The sequence below is a fragment of the Mesoplodon mirus genome (genome assembly GCF_964341445.2).
Source record: "Mesoplodon mirus genome assembly, chromosome: 11".
In the NCBI taxonomy this organism is placed as follows: domain Eukaryota; kingdom Metazoa; phylum Chordata; class Mammalia; order Artiodactyla; family Ziphiidae; genus Mesoplodon; species Mesoplodon mirus.
Window position 1 is genome coordinate 5207451 of NC_138987.1, and position 20041 is coordinate 5227491.

The 20041-nt window shown below is 38.0% G+C and overlaps 1 protein-coding gene across 6 annotated transcripts in view; it reads left to right on the top strand.

The window, feature by feature from the left end:
- Nucleotides 1-20041, top strand: part of NAV3 (neuron navigator 3) — a 593230-nt gene that overhangs the window by 340899 nt on the left and 232290 nt on the right. For 5 of the 6 annotated variants that reach the window (XM_082636004.1, XM_082636005.1, XM_082636006.1 and 2 more), the window contains exons 4-5: nt 15605-15677; nt 19539-19722. In XM_082636004.1, the coding sequence (XP_082492130.1) occupies nt 15605-15677; nt 19539-19722 (257 nt within the window). The remainder of the gene's footprint in view (nt 1-15604; nt 15678-19538; nt 19723-20041) is intronic. The other variant, XM_082636007.1, reaches the window with a different exon arrangement.

Genomic DNA, 20041 nt, shown 5'->3' on the forward strand with positions numbered 1-20041 from the left:
TTTGTGATTTAACAATTAGCCATGTTCATACTGAGCAAGCTCATAAGGGTCAAGATAAATGTACAATAATGAAATCAGACAATCAAAGAAATTTCTGAAAAATGACTCCCATTCTTTGTGGGAATAGTGGAAAATATTGGAAAGAAATCAATGCTCTTTAGAATATACGAGAATAGTGGCTATATCTTGAAATTTATATCTGTAGCACTGAGTACAATTCCAGGCATAAAGTTTAATAAATGATGAATTGGAGACCTTCAACATGGCGGAGGAGTAAGACATGGAGATCACTTTCTTCCCCACAAATACATCAAAAATACATCTACATGTGGAGCAGCTCCTACAGAACATCTACTGAACGCTAGAAGAAGACCTCAGACCTCCCAAAAGGCAAGAAACTCCCCACGTACCTGGGTAGGGAAAAAGAAAAAACAGAGACAAAAGGATAGGGACGGGACCTGCACCTCTGGGAGGGAGCCGTGAAGGAGGAAAGGTTTCCACACACTAGGAGCCCCTTCACTGGTGAAGGCAGGGGGTGAGTGGGAGGGAAGCTTTGGAGCCACGGAGGAGAGCGCAGCCACAGGGGTGCGGAGGACAAAGCGGAGAGATTCCCGCACAGAGGATCGGTGCCGACCAGCACTCACCAGCCCGAGAGGCTTGTCTGCTCACCCACCGGGGCGGGCGGGGGCTGGGACCTGAGGCTCGGGCTTCGGAGGTCAGACCCCAGGGAGAGGACTGGGGTTGGCTGCATGAACACAGCCTGAAGGGGGCTAGTGCGCCACAGCTAGCCGGGAGGGAGTCCGGGAAAATGTCTGGACCTGCCTAAGAGGCAAGAGACCATTGTTTCGGGGTGCGTGAGGAGAGGGGATTCCTTCCCTGTCTGCCCACAGAAGGCAGATCACTGCATAAATGAGCTCCAGAGACCGTTGCGAGCCGCGGCTATCAGCGCGGACACCAGAGACAGGCATGAGACGCTAAGGCTGCTGCTGCATCCACCAAGAAGCCTGTGTGCAAGCACATGTCACTATCCAAACACCCCCGGGAGACTGTGCAGCCCGCTACTGCCAGGGTGCTGTGATCCAGGGACAACTTCCCCGGGAGAACACACGGCGCGCCTCAGGCTATTGCAACGTCATGCTGGCCTCTGCAGCCGCAGGCTTGCCCTGCATTCCCTACCCCTCCCTCCCCCACCCGGCCTGAGTGAGCCAGAGCCCCCTAATCAGCCACTGCTTTAACCCCCTCCTGTCTGGGTGGGAGCAGATGCCTGAGGGCAAACTACATGCACAGGTGGGGTCAAAACCAAAGCTGAACCCTAGGAGCCGTGCGAACAAAGAAGAGAAAGGGAAATCTCTCAGCAGCCTCAGGAGCAGAAGATTAAATCCCCACAAGCAACTTGAGGTACCCTGCATCTGTGGAATACCTGAATAGACAATGAATCATCCCAAAATTGAGGTGGTGGACTTTAGGAGCACCTGTAGACTTGGGGTTTGCTGTCTGTGACTGATTTGTTTTTGATTCTTACATTTACCTTAGTATAGTTTTTAGCACTTGTTATCATTGGTGGATTTGTTTATTGGTTTGGTTGCTCTCTTCTTATTTTATTTATTTATGTATGTATTTATTTATTTAAATATTTTTTATTTTAATTATTTTATTTATTTTACTTTTTATTATTATTTTTTTCTTTCTTTTTTTCTCCCTTTTCTCCTGAGCCGTGTGGCTGACAGGGTCTTGGCGCTCCAGCCTGATGTCAGGCCTGAGCCTCTGAGGTGGGAGAGCCGAGTTCAGGACACTGGACGACCAGAGACCTCCTGGCCCCATGTGATATCAGTCAACGAGAGCTCTCCCAGAGATCTCTGTCTCAATGCAAAGACCCAGCTCCACCCAACGGCCAGCAAGCTCCAGTGCTGGACCCCCCATGCTAAACAACTACCAAGACAGGAACACAACCCCACCCATTAGCAGAGAAGCTGCCTAAAATCATACCAAGTTCACAGACACCACAAAACACTCCACCAGCCGTGGCCCTGCCCACCAGAAAGGCAAGATCCAGCCCCACCCACCACAACACGGGCACCAGTCCCCTCCACCAGGAAGCCTACACAAGCCATTGAACCAAACTTACCCACTGGGGGCAGACACCAAAAAAAAAACAAAACGGGAACTAAGAACCTGCAGCCTGTGAAAAGGAGACCCCAAACACAGTAATTTGAGAAAAATGGGAAGACAGAGAAATATGCAACAGATGAAGGAGCAAGGTAAAAACCCACCAGACCAAACAAATGAAGAGGAAATAGGCAGTCTACCTGAAAAAGAATTCACAGTAATTATGGTAAAGATGATCCAAAATCTTGGAAATAGAATGGAGAAAATACAAGAAATGTTTAACAAGGACCTAGAAGAACTAAAGAGCAAACAGTGATGAACAAAACAATAAATGAAATTTAAAATTCTCTAGAAGGAATGAATAGCAGAATAACTGATTCAGAAGAATGGAAAAGTGACCTGGAAGATAAAATAGTGGAAATAACTGCCACAGAGCAGAATGAAGAAAAAAGAATTGAGGACAGTCTCAGAGACCTCTGGGACAACATTGAACACACCAACATTCAAATTATAGGGGTCCCAGAAGAAGAAGAGAAAAAGAAAGGGTCTGGAAAATATATGAAGAGATTATAGTTGAAAACTTTTGTAACATGGGAAGGGAAATAGTCAAGTCCAGGAAGTGCAGAGAGTCCCATACAGGATAAATCCAAGGCGAAACACACCAAGACACATATTAATCAAACTATCAAAAATTAAATACAAAGAAAAAAATGTTAAAAGCAACAAGGGAAAGGCAACAAATAACATACAAGGGACTCTCCATAAGGTTAACAGCTGATCTTTCAGCAGAAACTCCGCAAGCCAGAAGGGAGTGGCAGGATATATTTAAAGTGATGAAAGGGAAAAACATACAACCAAGATTCCTCTACCCAGCAAGGATCTCATTCAGATTCAATGGGGAAATTAAAAGCTTTACAGGCAAGCAAAAGTTAAGAGAATTCAGCACCACAAGACCAGCTTTACAAAAAATGCTAAATAAACTTCTCTAGGCAGGAAACACAAGACAAGGAAAAGACCTACAAAAACAAGCCCAAAACAATTACGAAAATGGTAATAGGAGCATACATATTGATAATTGCCTTAAAGATAAATGGATTAAATGCTCCAACCAAAAGACATAGACTGGCTGAATGGATACAAAAACAAGACCTGTATATATATGCTGTCTACAAGAGACCCACTTCAGACCTAGGGACACATACAGACTGAAAGTAAGGGGATGGAAAAAGATATTCCATGCAAATGGAAATCAAAAGAAAGCTGGAGTAGCAATTCTCATATCAGACAAAGTAGACTTTAAAATAAAAACTATTACAAGAGACAGAGAAGAACACTATATAATGATCAAGGTATCACTCCAAGAAGATATAACAATTGTAAATATTTATGCACCCAACATAGGAGCACCTCAATACATAAGGCAAATGCTAACAGCCATAAAAGGGGAAATCGACAGTAACACAGTCATAGTAGGGGACTTTAACACCCCACTTTCACCAATGGACACATAATCCAAAATGAAAATAAATAAGGAAACACAAGCTTTAAATGACATATTAAACAAGACGGACTTAATTGATATTTACAGGACACTCCATCCAAAAACAAGAGAATACCCTTTCTTCTCAAGTGCTTATGGAACATTCTCCAGGATAGATCATAACGTGGGTCACAAATCAAGCCTTGTTAAATTTAAGAAAATTGAAATCGTATCAAGTACCTTTTTCCGACCCCAGCGCTATGAGACTGGATATCAATTCCAGGTAAAAAAAAAAAACTAAAAATACAAACACATGGAGGCTAAACAATATGCTACTAAATAACCAAGAGATAACTAAAGAAGTCAAAGAGAAAATCAAAAAATACCTAGAAACAAATGGCAATGAAAGAAGATGACCCAAAACCTATGGGATGCAACAAAAGCAGTTCTAAGAGGGAAGTTTATAGTAGTACAATCCTACCTCAAGAAACACGAAACATCTCAGATAAACATCCTAACCTTACACCTCAAGCAACTAGAGAAAGAAGAACAAAAAACCCCAAAGTTAGCAGAAGGAAAGAAATCATAAAGATCAGAACAGAAATAAATGAAAAAGAAATGAAGGAAACAATAACAAAGATCACTAAAACTAAAAGCTGGTTCTTTGAGAAGGTAAACAAAATTGATAAACCATTAGCCAGACGCATCAAAAAAGAAAGGGAGAAGACTCAAATCAATAGAAATACAAATGAAAAAGGAGAAGTAACAACTGACACTGCAGAAATACAAAGGATCATGAGAGATTACTACAAGCAACTCTATGACAATAAAATGGACAACCTGGAAGAAATGGACAAATTCTTAGAAAAGCACAACCTTCTGAGACTGAACCAGGAAGAAATAGAAAATATAAAGAGACCAATCACAAGCACTGAAATTGAAACTATGAATAAAAATCTTTCAACAAACAAAAGCTCTGGACCACATGGCTTCACAGGCAAATTCTATCAAGCTTTTAGAGAAGAGCTAGCACCTATCCTTCTCAAACTCTTCCAAAATATAGCAGAGGGAGGAACACTCCCAAACTCATTGTACGAGGCCACCATCACCCTGATACCAAAACCAAAGATGTCACCTAAAAGGAAAAGTACAGGCCAATATCACTGATAAACATAGATGCAAAAATTCTCAATAAAATACTAGCAAACAGAATTCAACAGCACATTAAAAGGATCATACACCATGATCAAGTGGGGTTTATCCCAGGAAGGCAAGGATTCTTCAGTATACTCAAATCAATCAGTGTGATACATTATATTAACAAACTGATGGATAAAACCCATATGATAATCTCAGTAGATGCAGAAAAAGCTTTTGACAAAATTCAACACCCATTTATGATAAAAACTCTCCAGAAAGTAGGCATACAGGGAACTTACCTCAACATAATAAGGGCCATATATGACAAACCCACAGTCAACATCATTCTCAATGGTGAAAAACTGAAGCCATTTTTTCTAAAATCAGGAACAAGACAAGGATGCCCAGTCTCACCACTGTTATTCAACTTAGTTTTGGAAATTTTAGCCCTAGCAATCAGAGAAGAAAAAGTAATAAAAGGAATCCAAATTGGAAAAGAAGAAATAAAGCTGTGTCTGTTTGCAGATGACATGATACTATACATAGAGAATCCTAAAGACGCTACCAGAAAACTACCAGAGCTAATCAATGAACTTGGTAAAGCAGCAGGATACAAAATTAATGCACAGAAATCTTATGGATTCCTATACAGTAATGATGAAAAATCTGAAAGTGAAATTAAGGAAGCACTCCAATTTACCATTGCAACAAAAAGAATAAAATACCTAGGAATAAAGCTACCTAAGGAGACAAAAGACCTGTATGCAGAAAACTATAAGACACTGATGAAAGAAATTAAAGATGATACAGACAGATGGAGAGATACACCATGTTCTTGGATTGGAAGAATCAATATTGTGAAAATGACTATACTACCCAGAGCAATCTACATATTCAGTGCAATCCCTATCAAACTACCACTGGCATTTTTCACAGAACTAGAACAAAAAATTTCACAATTTGTATGGAAACACAAAAGACCCCGAACAGCCAAAGCAATCTTGAGAAAGATAAACGGAGCTGGAGGAATCAGGCTCCCTGACTTCAGACTATACTACAAAGGTACAGTAATCAAGACAATATGGTACTGGCACAAAAACAGAAATAAAGATCAATAGAACAGGAGAGAAAGTCCAGAGATAAACCCATTCACATATGATCATCTTATCTTTGACAAAGGAGGCAAGAATATACAATGGAGAAAAAACAGCCTCTTCAATAAGTGGTGCTCTGAAAACTGGACAGATACATGTAAAAGAATGAAATTAGAGCACTTCGTAACACCATCCACAAAAATAAACTCAGAATGGGTTAATGACCTAAATATAAGGCCAGACACTATAAAACTCTTAGAGGAAAGCATAGGAAGGACACTCTTTTTTTTTTTTTTTTTTTTGCCGTACACGGGCCTCTCACTGTTGTGGCCTCTCCTGTTGCAGAGCACAGGCTCCGGACGTGCAGGCTCAGAGGCCATGGCTCACGGGCCTAGTCGCTCCGCAGCATGCGGGATCTTCCTGGACCGGGGCACGAACCCGTGTCCCCTGCATTGGCAGGCAGACTCTCAACCACTGCGCCACCAGGGAAGCCCAAGAACACTCTTTGACATAAATCACAGCAAGATCCTTTTTGACCCACCTCCTAGAGAAATGGAAATAAAAACAAAAATAAGCAAATGGGACCTAATGAAACTTAAAAACTTTTTCACAGCCAAGGAAACCATAAACAAGACGAAAAGGCAACCCTCAGAATGGTAGAAAATATTTGCAAATGAAGCAACTGACAAAGGATTAATCTCCAAAATATACAAGCAGCTCATGCAGCTCAATATCAAAAAAAAAACAAAAACCCAATCCTAAAATGGGCAGAAGATCTAAATAGACATTTCTCCAAACAAGATATACAGATTGCCAACAAATACATGAAAGGATGCTCAACATCACTAATCATTAGAGAAATGCAAATCAAAACTACCATGAGGTATCACCTCACACTGGTCAGAATGGCCATCATCAAAAAATCTACAAACAATAAATGCTGGAGAGGGTGTGGAGAAAAGGGAACCCTCTTGCACTGTTGGTGGGAACGTAGATTGATACAGCCACTATGGAAAACAGTATGGAGGTTCCTTAAAAAGCTAAAAACAGAACTACCATATGACCCAGCAATCCTACTACTGGGCATATACCCTGAGAAAACCATAATTCAAAAAGAGTCATATACCAAAATGTTCACTGAAGCCCTATTTACAATAGCCAGGACATGGAAGCAACCTAAGTGTCCATCGACAGATGATTGGATAAAGAAGACATGGTACATACATACAATGGAATATTACTCAGCCATAACATGAAACAAAATTGATATATTTGTCGTGAGGTGGATGGACCTAGAGTCTGTCATACAGAGTGAAGTAAGTCAGAAAGAGAAATCCAAATACTGTGTGCCATCACATAAGTATGGAATCTAAAAAATACCCCCCTGGGTTTGTGGGGGAAGGGTAAGCTGGGACAAAGTGAGAGAGTGGCATGGACATATATACACTACCAGATGTAAAACAGATAGCTAGTGGGAAGCAGCCACATAGCACAGGGAGATCAGCTCGGTGCTCTGTGACCACCTAGAGGGGTGGGATAGGGAGGGTGGGAGGGAGACGCAAGAGGGAGGGGATATGGGGATATATGTATATGTATAGCTGATTCACTTTGTTATACAGCAGAAGCTAACACAACATGGTAAAGTAATTATACTACAATAAAGATGGTAAAAAATTTTTTAAACCAAAAAAACTAAAAAATAAAAATAATTAAAAAATGATGAATCAGTGAATGGTTTGATTTTTTGAACATAAACAAAATTAAATGGTATTGCTTAAGATACTAATATTGGTTATACAAATAGAAATTATTCATGTCTAAAAATATGGATCAACTTCTGTTGAATTTATTTAGTATCTTTAATAAAGAAAACACACGCAATTATCAATTTACTTACTTCCTGTAGAAAAACTGTATTTTGGTTTAGGCCATTGTGGTAACATTATTTTCATACAATCCAAAAACCTGAAGGCTCAGTGTGCCCAAACATTTTTTTTTTTTTTTACTCCCAAACATTTTAAAACTTCTGAAAGCATTGATTGTTTCTAGAATTTAGAAACTTTTGGGTTGATTTTCAGTATACAGTCAATATTTTTATAGTTATTTAGCCATCCTCAAATTTAGCAGGAAAAAGAGAGGCAACGTAGGTGTTCCATGCCAATAAAATGTAAGCCACAAACAGAAGGACCCAAGAAATAGTGCATGACATAAAATAGGCAAGTAAAAGTCCTGGGAGTTGTCCATGAGCTGCAGATATGACTGTTACCTGAGCCAATGAGAAATGGGGTGTCCAAAGAACAGAATGGATTTCTTTGTATTACTACTACAAAGGCAAAGGTATATTTTAATACCAAAGGAAGAAGTGTAAAACACATGAATTATATAGGATAATGGTTCAAATACACAAAAGACAATACAGTGCTCCAGTGTGAACAGTGCAGTTCTTGCATTCACATGGGGTAAATTGAAATTATATTCAGTTTCTTTCTTTGAAGAGCGTAGGTGGAAGCTTTGTTTTCCAGGCATCGCTGCAAACTGGAATCACCTGGGGACTTTGAACAGTTTTTGATAACTGCTCTCCACAGACATTCGTATTTAACTGATGATGGTGTAAATTGGGCATGTATACATTTAAAGTTCATCAGGCGATTCTAATGTGTAGCAAAGTGGGCAAACTGTTGAATTAAGTTTGGAAAGCAGGTTTTGTGCAGTGTGGATAATTCTCAGAAAAATTGCTGTAATACCAAAAGCAAAAGATGTTATGATGCTATTTTATACCATTACCACCTGCTATTAATTTTTTTAAATTTATTTTATTTACTTATTATGTTTGGCTGTGTTGGGTCTTCATTGCTGTGCGCGGGCCCCCTCCAGTTGCAGCGAGCGGGGGCCATTCCTCGCTGCGGTGTATGGGCCACTCATTGCGGTGGCTTCTCCCGTTGAGGAGCACAGGCTCTAGGCGCACAGGCCTCAGCAGCTGTGGCCCGCGGGCTTCAGTAGCTGTGGCTCGCGGGGCTCTAGAGCGCAGGCTCAGCAGCTGTGGCGCACGGACTCAGCTGCTCCGCGGCACGCGGGATCCTCCCGGACCAGGGCTCAAACCCGTGTCCCCTGCATCGGCAGGCAGACTCCCAACCACTGCGCCACCAGGGAAGCCCGCCTGCTATTAATATTAAAGACTGGTACAGTAATCACAGCTACTTTTTTATTCTTGAGTGTATTACAGTTCTTACTATGTGCAGTGCATTGTACTATGTACATATTTATGTGCAATTTCATTGGGTCCTCTAAGTAATGATGTATATTATCTGTTTCTCATCTCAGTATTTAATTTGAAAAGGTCAGATAAGATGATCTTTATGGGCTCCTCAATTTCGGAAATTCTTTTAAATTATTTATTTCTATCAATCCTAAAATATAATGTCAACAAGTTCCCATAGAAGGGTAAATGGGAGGGGGGAGATGCTGGACCCCTCCAGTGTAGATGAGTGTGATGGGCATTAGAGAGGAGAAGCTTAGGATGCTGCAGAAGTCTAAGTTGCCTGGGCAGATAACGCTAAATTTGATTATTAATAGTATTATAAAGTATTGTTTATGTCTTTTTTTATTTGAATGATCTAGGCATAAAACATCATTTTATCCCTGTGTAGTTAATTCATTCCCTCAACAGTTGTTGATGGCATGCCTAAGGTACTCTTACTCTCTCTATGTGTGTGTATACATATACAGAGAGAGAGAGAAAAAGAGAAAGAGAGAGAGAAAGAGAAAGAGAGAGCCCAAGTGCCAGCAAGCATGAGAGGCAGGGAGTACTAGGATTGAGGCTTTTTTTTTTTTTTTTTTTGGTGCTTTTTTCTTTTTTTTTTCTTTTTTTTTTTTTTTGCGGTACGCGGGCCTCTCACTGTTGTGGCCTCTTCCCTTGCGGAGCACAGGCTTCGGACGCGAAGGCTCACGGGCCCAGCCGCTCTGCGGCATGTGGGATCCTCCCGGACCGGGGCGCGAACCCGTGTCCCCTGCATCGGCAGGCGGACTCTCAACCACTGCACCACCAGGGAAGCCCAGGATTGAGGCTTTTATGAGTTGATTTAGTTAATCCTAAATCTAAGAGTCAGTTCTTAGTTCTCATCTTACTTACCAGCTGCTTTAGCTAGAGCTCATGTCTCCCTTGGAGTTAATGTACTTTCTTCAGGTGCCTTTCTGTGTCCCATACTCTCCTAATTTGCCTGACATGTCACTGGTTGCTTTTCCTCCATTTCCTCTGCTGGTCCTTCCTCTTCTTTCCTGTGAGTTGCCTCAGGCCCACTGTTTGTTCCTCTTCTCTTTTATAGCTACACGCCCTTGGTGATTTAATCTAGCCCCATGGCTTTAATTACCTTCTGTATGAGGATAACCCTGAAATTTAGACCTCTGTTCCGAAACCTCTCAGTTGAACTCCAGACTGTGTGTCCAAAGGCCTGTACATCCCTTTGGGTGTCTAAGAGACTAGATAAGAGGTCCAGAAATTAACCCCTTGTATCTGTCTGTGGCTTTTCCCATCTTATGGCTGGAGGTGTCATCCACCTGCTACTGAGGCCAGAAACCTTGGCGTCATCCTTGAATCCTCTCTCTTATATGCCACATCTTCCCATTAGAATCCTTCAGAGTATATCCAGAATCTGATCCTTTCGGATCCAGAAGGTGATCCTTTCTCATCACCTCGCTGCCGCCACCGTTGTCTGAAACACTATCATCTTTCACTTGAATTACTTGCACGAGCTACCTGACAAGTTTCCATACTTCTATCTTTATATGCCTGGAGTCTATTCTCAACAAAGCGAGGGACCAATCATTTTATTTTTATTTTTAAATTAAGTAACACATACATAGAAGCGTATAAATACTCTAATAGAATTTGAGGTAAAGCAAACATAAAAAGTGTATAAAATACTCCAGTCTTCAGTATATAGCTGATTGATTTTAAATATCTCTACACCTGTGTACTCACCACTCATATCAAAACACAGGATACTATTAGCATGTCAGTTCCCCTTGTGCCACTTTCCAGACTATACCCCTCCAAAGTTCGTCACTATTCTAATGTCTGTTCTCATTGTTTAGTCTTGATCTTGAATTTCATAAATTGAGCAGCATATAGTATATACTCTTTTGTTAGCTTCTTTTGCTCATCTTTTTTTTTTTTTTTTTTTTTTTTTGCCGTATGCGGGCCTCTCACTGTTGTGGCCTCTCCCGTTGCGGAGCACAGGCTCCCGATGCTCAGGCTCAGCGGCCATGGCTCAAGGGCCCAGCCGCTCCGCGGCATGTGGGATCTTCCCAGACCAGGGCACGAACCCGTGTCCCCTACATTGGCAGGTGGACTCTCAACCACTGCGCCACCAGGGAAGCCCTGCTCATCTTTATTTGAGACTTTCTCCGGAGGTCAGTTGCTTAATCTGTAAAGATGAGGGTAGACTGAGATTAGGAGCTAAAATTTGAAAACAAACTGATGTCCAATCCCAACTCACAGAATTTCTGATTCTTATTGTCTGGGGTCAGACACAGGGAAGTCGTATATTTGAAAAGATCCCAAAGAGAATATAACATGTAGCCTCTGGATCAAATGACTCTCTGTCTCCCTCTGTCTCTATCTCTGTCTCTCTTTTTTTTCTCTTGGACTCATTTCTTCCAAAAATGCAAGGACCAATTGGCCGACACTCCTTTCCTCCCTTCTTCCTCAAGTATGTACTGTGCATCTATAGGACACCAAACACCATGCTAGGCTGCCAAAGGTGCACGAGTCAACAAAATTCAGTTCCTGTCTCTCAGAGGCTTAGAGCTTTGCTAAACCCATGTCTTCATAAAAACAAACAAACAAACAAAAAACCTGAATGAACAAATAAATAAATAAATAGATAGATACATACATACATAAATAAATAAATAACTCTATGAAAACTCAACAGACATCTCTATTTACCTGCAAACCAAATAGAGGGAGTGAGGAGAGAGAGATCAAGAAATGATTGACTTTGTTAAATAACCTAGTAATTTTGAAATAGTTGTTTAAATTTGGTCAAATAACTGATTGCTTATAAAAGATTGACTCAAGTTTCAACTCAGTTGCTTTCCTTTTCAAAATGATTTGGTATCTAAACAAATTAAAGGGGATTGAAAGGAGTTAAAATTCTTTTTCAGATCTTGAACACCATTTGTAAACACATCCTAAAAACTATGTGATTATATAACCAGTATTTTGAATATTTTGTTTTTGTTTTGTGCCAGTTAACTGATGTAATTAAATCCATGCAGAGACTTCGCTTGTGAGGATAATTTTCCACTTTCTGATTAATCATTGAATATAACGCCCACCCCCACCACCCAAAAGAAAAGGTACTGTAGATGTGTCAATGCTCTGGTCTTCTTCAGGGCAGTGTTTTTCAAATTGTGGATTACTGTCCATCAATGGATCCTGAAATTCATCTAGTGGATTTTAAGCAATACTTAAATACCGATTAAAAAGCATTAATTAATTAATGAAAAGAGAAGACAATGTTATTAGTAGAAAGCATCACAAACGATTTCATGTAGTAAGTGTAAGTACTGATCTATGAAACTTTTGTTTCCGTTATATTTAGGTAACTGTGCATTGGGTTGTTTATTAGTTTATTAAGTACATGAAATTATTCTAATTAAAAATTGATCCAAATTATTAGCTGTTAAAATTACACTTTGAATTCTGATAGCTTATTTGGTATATGATTCAAATAATACTGAGAAAAAATAAAACTCACTTCAGTTAATTGGATAAATTTGATGGCAAAATCACTTTTATCTGTTTGGGATTTCAAAAATGTTTAGAGGTTTTTAGTTCAAAGAACAGTTGAGGTTTGACATGACAAAAAAATTAGGAACTAAAACAGTATTTATAGATATTTAACTGGGAAATGTGAGGGGACAATCTATTATTTTAAAGCAGGAATTATGAGAAACTAATATCTCAAATTTATTAAAATAAAAATAATCATTAACCAAAATATATTATTATATAGGTAGAAAGTATTCTCAAATTATTTGAGTATGCCTCTGACAAGGAAACTAAACATATAAATGACATTTAACAACATTTCTCATAGCCATTTTCTTTCATTATAACTTATCGCTGGGTAAAAAATGTAAGTAGTACCAACAAGCATGATTGAATTTATAGATGACTTTGGAGTTAGGTAGGGAGAGGATATTATTTTCTTAAGTTATGTTTGTTATGTTGTTACATTGTTGGAAAATTAATTTTGACCGAAAACAAAAATTGGTGAATAAATAAATTGTAATGAACTATCCTTTAATAGTCATACAGGAGATTTTGTATTCAAGCACTTATTCTGTTGCTGTTACTTACCTGCTATAGTAAGATGGGAAACAATTAACTACCTCAAATTGTTGGTGCTCGTAGTGAATGACTGTAAAGGACTATTACAAAAGGTTGAATGCTTCTGATAAATAGATATGAAAGGAATGTAAGGTATATTTTGAGTATTTTTTTCTTTCCTCTACTAGGACCCTTTTAATTTCCCTTTCTAATTTATGGTGCATATTGAGAGAGAGTTGTTTGTCTCTAATACCCAATCTAGACAGCAGTTTTATTTTTTATTCTGTTTGAACAGCCAAAAAAGCCATTTTACACACTTAATTACAGACACTGTTCATGAATATTTTCTTGGTCTTCCAATGAACTAATCTGTTAATGTATAATAAAAATACATTTTGCAGTAAATTATATATATTTGGGCCAGAAATCTTCTTACTTTCTATAAAATTCATATAATTGGTGTAAAATTAATAATATCAGGACTGTTACAGCAAACATTCAAAAATACTCAGCTCAATTCTCTGTCTTAATATTAGGCCACCATAATTACTTGGCATCTTTTATTTTATTTATTTATTTATTTTCTGTGGTACACGGGCCTCTCACTGCTGTGGCCTCTCCCGTTGTGGAGCACAGGCCCCGGACGCGCAGGCTCAGCGGCCATGGCTCACGGGCCCAGCCGCTCTGCAGCATGTGGGATCTTCCCGGACCGGGGCACGAACCCGTGTCCCCTGCATCGGCAGGCAGACTCTCAACCACTGTGCCACCAGGGAAGCCCGGCATCTTTTATTTTTTTATTATTTTTTTTTTTTTGTGGTACGCGGGCTTCTCACTGCTGTGGCCTCTCCCGTTGCGGAGTACAGGCTCCGGATGCGCAGGCTCAGCGGCCATGGCGCACGGACCCAGCCGCTCCGCAGCATGTGGGATCTTCCCAGACCGGGGCACGAACCCGTGTCCCCTGCATCGGCAGGTGGACTCTCAACCACTGCGCCACCAGGGAAGCCCCCATCTTTTATTTTTAATCAACCTGAAAAATAATGTTTTAAAGAACACACTGGGTAGACACAGTAGTATATTCTGTTTGTTACACTTTTCTTTTTCTTTCCTTTATGTTATCTTATTTTCTAATAGCAAAATGAAATGTGAAGGAAAGAATTTGAAGTGGATTCCAGAACCATAGGTTTTTTGGGTATTTAGACGTTGACAAGTAGAACGAGAAGGTCCACTTGGTCATGTAACATTCAGCGTCTTCAACTCTATCATTCTTTCAGTAAAACTTATTTTGAAATGAATCAAGAAGTTATTTTTTTCTCAAAGCAAATGTGTATACCTTGGCTGCAATCATTTTAAAGTAAAGAACCTCTCATTGGATATTATTACTTTAATTTTGCACAAAATTACATTTAAAAAGGAACGTAATCAGTTGTCCATTTTATAAAGACAGATTCTGGAATATATTTTTTTTCTTTTTATTTTCTTTAACAGACATTTTAACCTTCCTATGAAGCTCAGCTAAAGAGGACATTGGCAAAACTTTGTATGTCCTCCTGCATAGCTTTTGATGAGAATTTAATAAGACAGAAAACAGTACCTTGCCAAGTATTAACTTTAAATCTCTTATTTACTTTAGAATTTCAAGATTTATGGAATACCACAAAACCCAGGGAGATGACTCACAAAGAACTGGAACTTTCTAGTTTCCTACATTCTTTTAAAAAGTCTTAGCTATTTAACTTTGCTACATAATGCCATAACTAATACTGAAATCAACCCATGAATTAACATAAATTAGTCTTTTTTTTTTTGCTTCTCACCCTAAATGGTTAATCACTGGCTATCATGTTGCAGGGAACGGTTCAAAAGCAGTGGCATCACTCTTTTAAATTATAAAGGCAATACCTATATTTAAGCAGAGAATTAGCAACTGTAGAAGTACAAATACGGTTTTTAAAATAAAGAATTTCTATGATTTAGGATGAAAATATGCTTCGTTTCTTTCATGTATATCAACCCTTTCCCCATCTTATTTATCTTTTGGCATACTTACCAAATATTACTGTTCGAATCTCAGTTACCCACATCCTAGTATTCTAACTCACAGAAACAGGCGTCTCCTCCTATTTGGATGCTTTAGTTGAGACGTGTTTGTGAAGCACAAAATCAGTCTGGTTTTATGTTAAGTAGGTGGGTTGCTAATCTGTAAGAATGCCATTCTTGGTCAGGCCTTTATGAATTGTTTGTAAGTACTAAAGCGGACAATGCAATCTTTCTATTCATTCTGCAATTAGCCAAAATAATTCTAGTTAAACTCTTGTTAAAGATCTCTAGTATGAAATGAATGTAAAGTATTCATTCTTTCTTTATCTTTCTCTCTGGCTTCATTCTAGCTCATTTATTTATACAAAAATAACCTTCTAAGTTACTTTTTCGCTGCTTTTCATGTTACAGATTGAAAATGTTGATGTCTGCCTTAGTTTTCTAGCAGCCAGAGGAGTAAATGTTCAAGGTCTATCTGCTGAAGGTAAGAAAAAGTACAGTTGTCACAAATGGCATCCATGTTTGTAAAAGACTTTTTATAACGCTGTAAATGTAAAGTGGGAGTACATAGCCCCTTAATACAAGAAAGGAAATCAGTAAAGTTTCCAAAATAATAGAAACATAAATTCACTGGTTATTAATGTACGCCTTATATAGGTATGTTCCAAATTTTGCCAAAATTGTTCTTTACATTATGGAGTATATGGGAGGGGGACATATTAACAAAATATCTTTATGTTATTACCAGTTGGTAGTGTTTTTAGAGTCTTAAGTAGATGGATGGATAGATAGATAATGCTGGATAATAAATACAGTAGATGGACATGAATACAGTTAAAATAGTGTAATTAACGCTCAAATATTTTATCAGTAACAATTCTATAATTTGATCAAGTTGGTAGTCCAAGTCTAAATATTTGTTAATTTTAAATAAGTCATCAGGAGTTCTTACTTAATTAGCACTACCAGTATTAATAACTGTTCTTTGTAAAGGCCTTAACATTATTAAATGTTTAAAAGATCATCACTGACATTGAAATATAGAAAAGTGGAAAAAGAAAACTAGATCTGATATTTTTTTTCTGCATTTCTTTTTCTTCCACATATATTTTTAGGAAGCCTTTGCAAAATTTTCAATTTAGTACTATTAACAAAAAACAATTGCTAAAGTTATGAAATACCAAGTCCTTTGAGATCTGTATCAGCAACAACCATTTTTAATTAGAATTTTATGATTAAACACTTCTGACAATTTATGTTGCTTCTTGTTTCTACTACAGTCAGTTTACTCTGAAAAGCCTTTTTCCCCCACAGATAGTAGAAATATTAGACAATTCTAAGCTGTTCAAAGTTTGCTGCCATTGGAAAAAGAGGAATTGTGTGACTTCTGAAATATTATGGACATGTACTAGAATTATTTACATTTGTCAATTTTTCTTCACTGTTTAAATTTTATTTTAAATTTCTTTAATCCTTTATCTGTATATGTCATCATGATGTTTAATATTAAATTACATATTTAATGGCAAAAAACTTATGTTCAAACCTAACTCATGGTTCTGTTACTTAGAATAAAATTTGATAAAATCCTCCAGGATAATACTTTACTTTCTAAGTGGTTAAAGTTGGTGAGAAATGTTACCATTTATTCGTTTTATGTCTCTTCCGTATAACATGACATCTTTTTGTTTTGCTTTGTTTTGTTCTTTCATATTCTTTTTTTTAAACATCTTTATTGGAGTATAACTGCTTTACAATGTTGTGTTAGTTTCTACTATATAACAAAGTGAATCAGCTATATGTATACATATATCCCCATATCCCCTCCCTCTTGCCTCTCCCTCCCACCCTCCCTATCCCACCCATCTAGGTGGTCACAAAGCACTAAGCTGATCTCCCTGTGCTATGCAGCTGCTTCCCACTAGCTCTTTTACATTTAGTAAGCGTATATATGTCAATGCCACTCTCTCACTTCATCCCAGCTTACCCTTCTCCCCCAAACCTGTGTCCTCAAGTCCATTCTCTACATGTGCATCTTTATTCCTGTCCTGCCCCTTGGTTCTTCAGAACCTTTTGTTTTGTTTTGTTTTGTTTTAAATTACATATATATGTGTTAGCACACAGTATTTGTTTTTCTCTTTCTGACTTACTTCACTCTGTATGCCAGACTCTAGGTCCATCCCTTTCACTACAAATACATCAATTTCATTTTTTATGGCTGAGTAATATTCCATTGTATATATGTGCCACATCTTCTTTATCCATTCATCTGTCGATGGACACTTAGGCTGCTTCCATGTCCTGGCTATTGTAAATAGGGCTTCAGTGAACATTGTGGTACATGACTCTTTTTGAATTATGGTTTTCTCACGGTATATGCCCAGTAGTAGGATTGCTGGGTCATATGGAGTTCTGTTTTTAGTTTTTTAAGGAACGTCCATACTGTTCTCCATAGTGGCTGTATCAATGTACATTCCCACCAACAGTGCAAGAGGGTTCCCTTTTCTCCACACCCTCTCCAGCATTTATTGTTTGTAGATTTTTTGATGATAGCCATTCTGACCAGTGTGAGGTGATACCTCGTTGCAGTTTTGATTTGCATTTCTCTAATGATTAGTGATGTTGAGCATCCTTTCATGTATTTGTTGGCAATCTGTATATCTTCTTTGGAGAAATGTCTATTTAGATCTTCTGCCCATTTTTGGATTGGGTTGTTCGTTTTTTTGATATTGAGCTGCATGAGCTACTTGTATATTTTGGAGATTAATCCTTTGTCCATTGATTCGTTTACAAATATTTTCTCCCATTCTGAGGGTTGTCTTTTCATCTTGTTTATGGGTTCCTTTGCTGTGCAAAAACTTTTAAGTTTCATTAGGTCCCACTTGTTTATTTTTGTTTTTATTTCCATTTATCTAGGAGGTGGGTCAAAAAGGATCTTGCTGTGATTTATGTCATAGAGTGTTCTGCCTGTGTTTTCCTCTAAGAGTTTTTTAGTGTCCAGTCTTACATTTAGGTCTTTTATCCATTTTGAGTTTATTTTTGTGTATGGTGTTAGGGAGTGTAACATGATATCTTTTATTAACATAAACCTCTTGCTTTTTATTTATCTCCTAAAAATATATGAATGCCCAAAATGATTTTCTAAATTGATTAAACATGCATAGTAATAAAATAAGTTTAAAAAACCTCTTTCAATAAGATCATTCAGGTTTACAGGAGAAAATTAATACTTTATCACTGTAGCTTTATATTGATCAATCCAACACTTACATGTTCTGACCCCTGTGAGGAGGATTGGGGGCTTATAACAATTGAGCCTCATTTTATATGAATAATTCCACGGCATAGTGTGTGTGGCATTATAAACCATCAGAGAGCAAGAAATCTAAGTAGTTTATTAATGTTTCTAAATTCCAAAAAGGAGACATAAAACCTTGACCTCAAAGGAGGATATATTTTGTTGCCAATAGCAAGTTTCATTTAAATTATGATTATAGGTTGTGTAGCATTATATCAAGCTTTACTTGCATCTCTTTTTTCTAATTTTAGAATTATAACTGCAGGAGGAAAACGTAGGCTCATGTTGTAGCCTACTTAGTGCATTTAATTTTGTATTCAATATTAGAAAAACGTACACAGGAGCCCCATGTGTTAGAACTAGGAATTCCACTTACATTTATTCAATTATGTCATCTAAAGTCACGAGTAAGGTGATCTTTAATATTTATTAATATGTAACATAAATTAAAAATAGAAGAATTGGAGCATTAAAAATGGATACCTATGATGTAGTCTGCTTTTTGGAGGACATATACATATATTTTTTAAAATAAATTGGTTGGTGGGTGATTTAGAATTGTGCTAACAGTTATAAATCTAGTTGCTATTATGAGGTGCACCCATAGCATTTGTAATGTAGGACAACCAGCATTTAAGTGGCTTTCTTTCTCTAGCTCATAGCCACCACTGTGTTGGTAACAGCTGTGTGTGCTTGTGAGGGAAGCAGAGTGCTAAACCAAATGATTAGCACAAGACTGAGAACCCATCCATTTCCATGAAGAAACTAACTCTAGAAAAACTGTCATTCAGGGTCAGCAAAGAACATCACTTGAGTAAGCTTTGTTCTCTCTACGCTTCATCCCTTCCCTCTCTCCCTGAAGTTTCCAAGCTATTTGGAAATGCTAGCATGTTTCAGAAAATCAGATTTGCTTAAATCTGTGACTGAGAAAATCACGTTGTATTTCTGTCTCCATAGATTTAGCCTAAGAGACTTGCTTCTAGAATTTCATTTGTAAAAAATAATCATTTTCTATGATACTGTTTTTATATTTTCCACTTGATACAGAAATAAGAAATGGAAACTTAAAAGCCATTCTAGGGCTGTTTTTCAGTTTGTCTCGCTACAAACAGCAGCAGCATCATCAGCAGCAGTATTACCAGTCCTTGGTGGAGCTTCAGCAGCGGGTCACTCACGCCTCCCCTCAGGCAGAAGCCAGTCAGGCCAAAACCCAGCAAGATATGCAGTCCAGGTAAGGAAGGGAAGTGGGGAATGTGCTTAGAATGAATTTATCTTGATGCAGCTTGTTTTTAATAAGTTTTTGTTTGCGAGTTTGGAAAACATATTTATATGTTTGTATCAAAGTGATGGGATTATTTGATTAATGTTATAGAATTTAAAACCACTTTTCTATTGGTTGGATGACCAACACATCACTTTTTAGGTGAAATATTTGTATTTATTTTCTGAAGATGATTGTGGTTTCTATCAAAATGTGTGAAATGTCTTTCTTGTAAGTAGTGTATCAGAGTTCCTTCCTTCTACAAATTATTGTTTAGAATGTGTTTTGT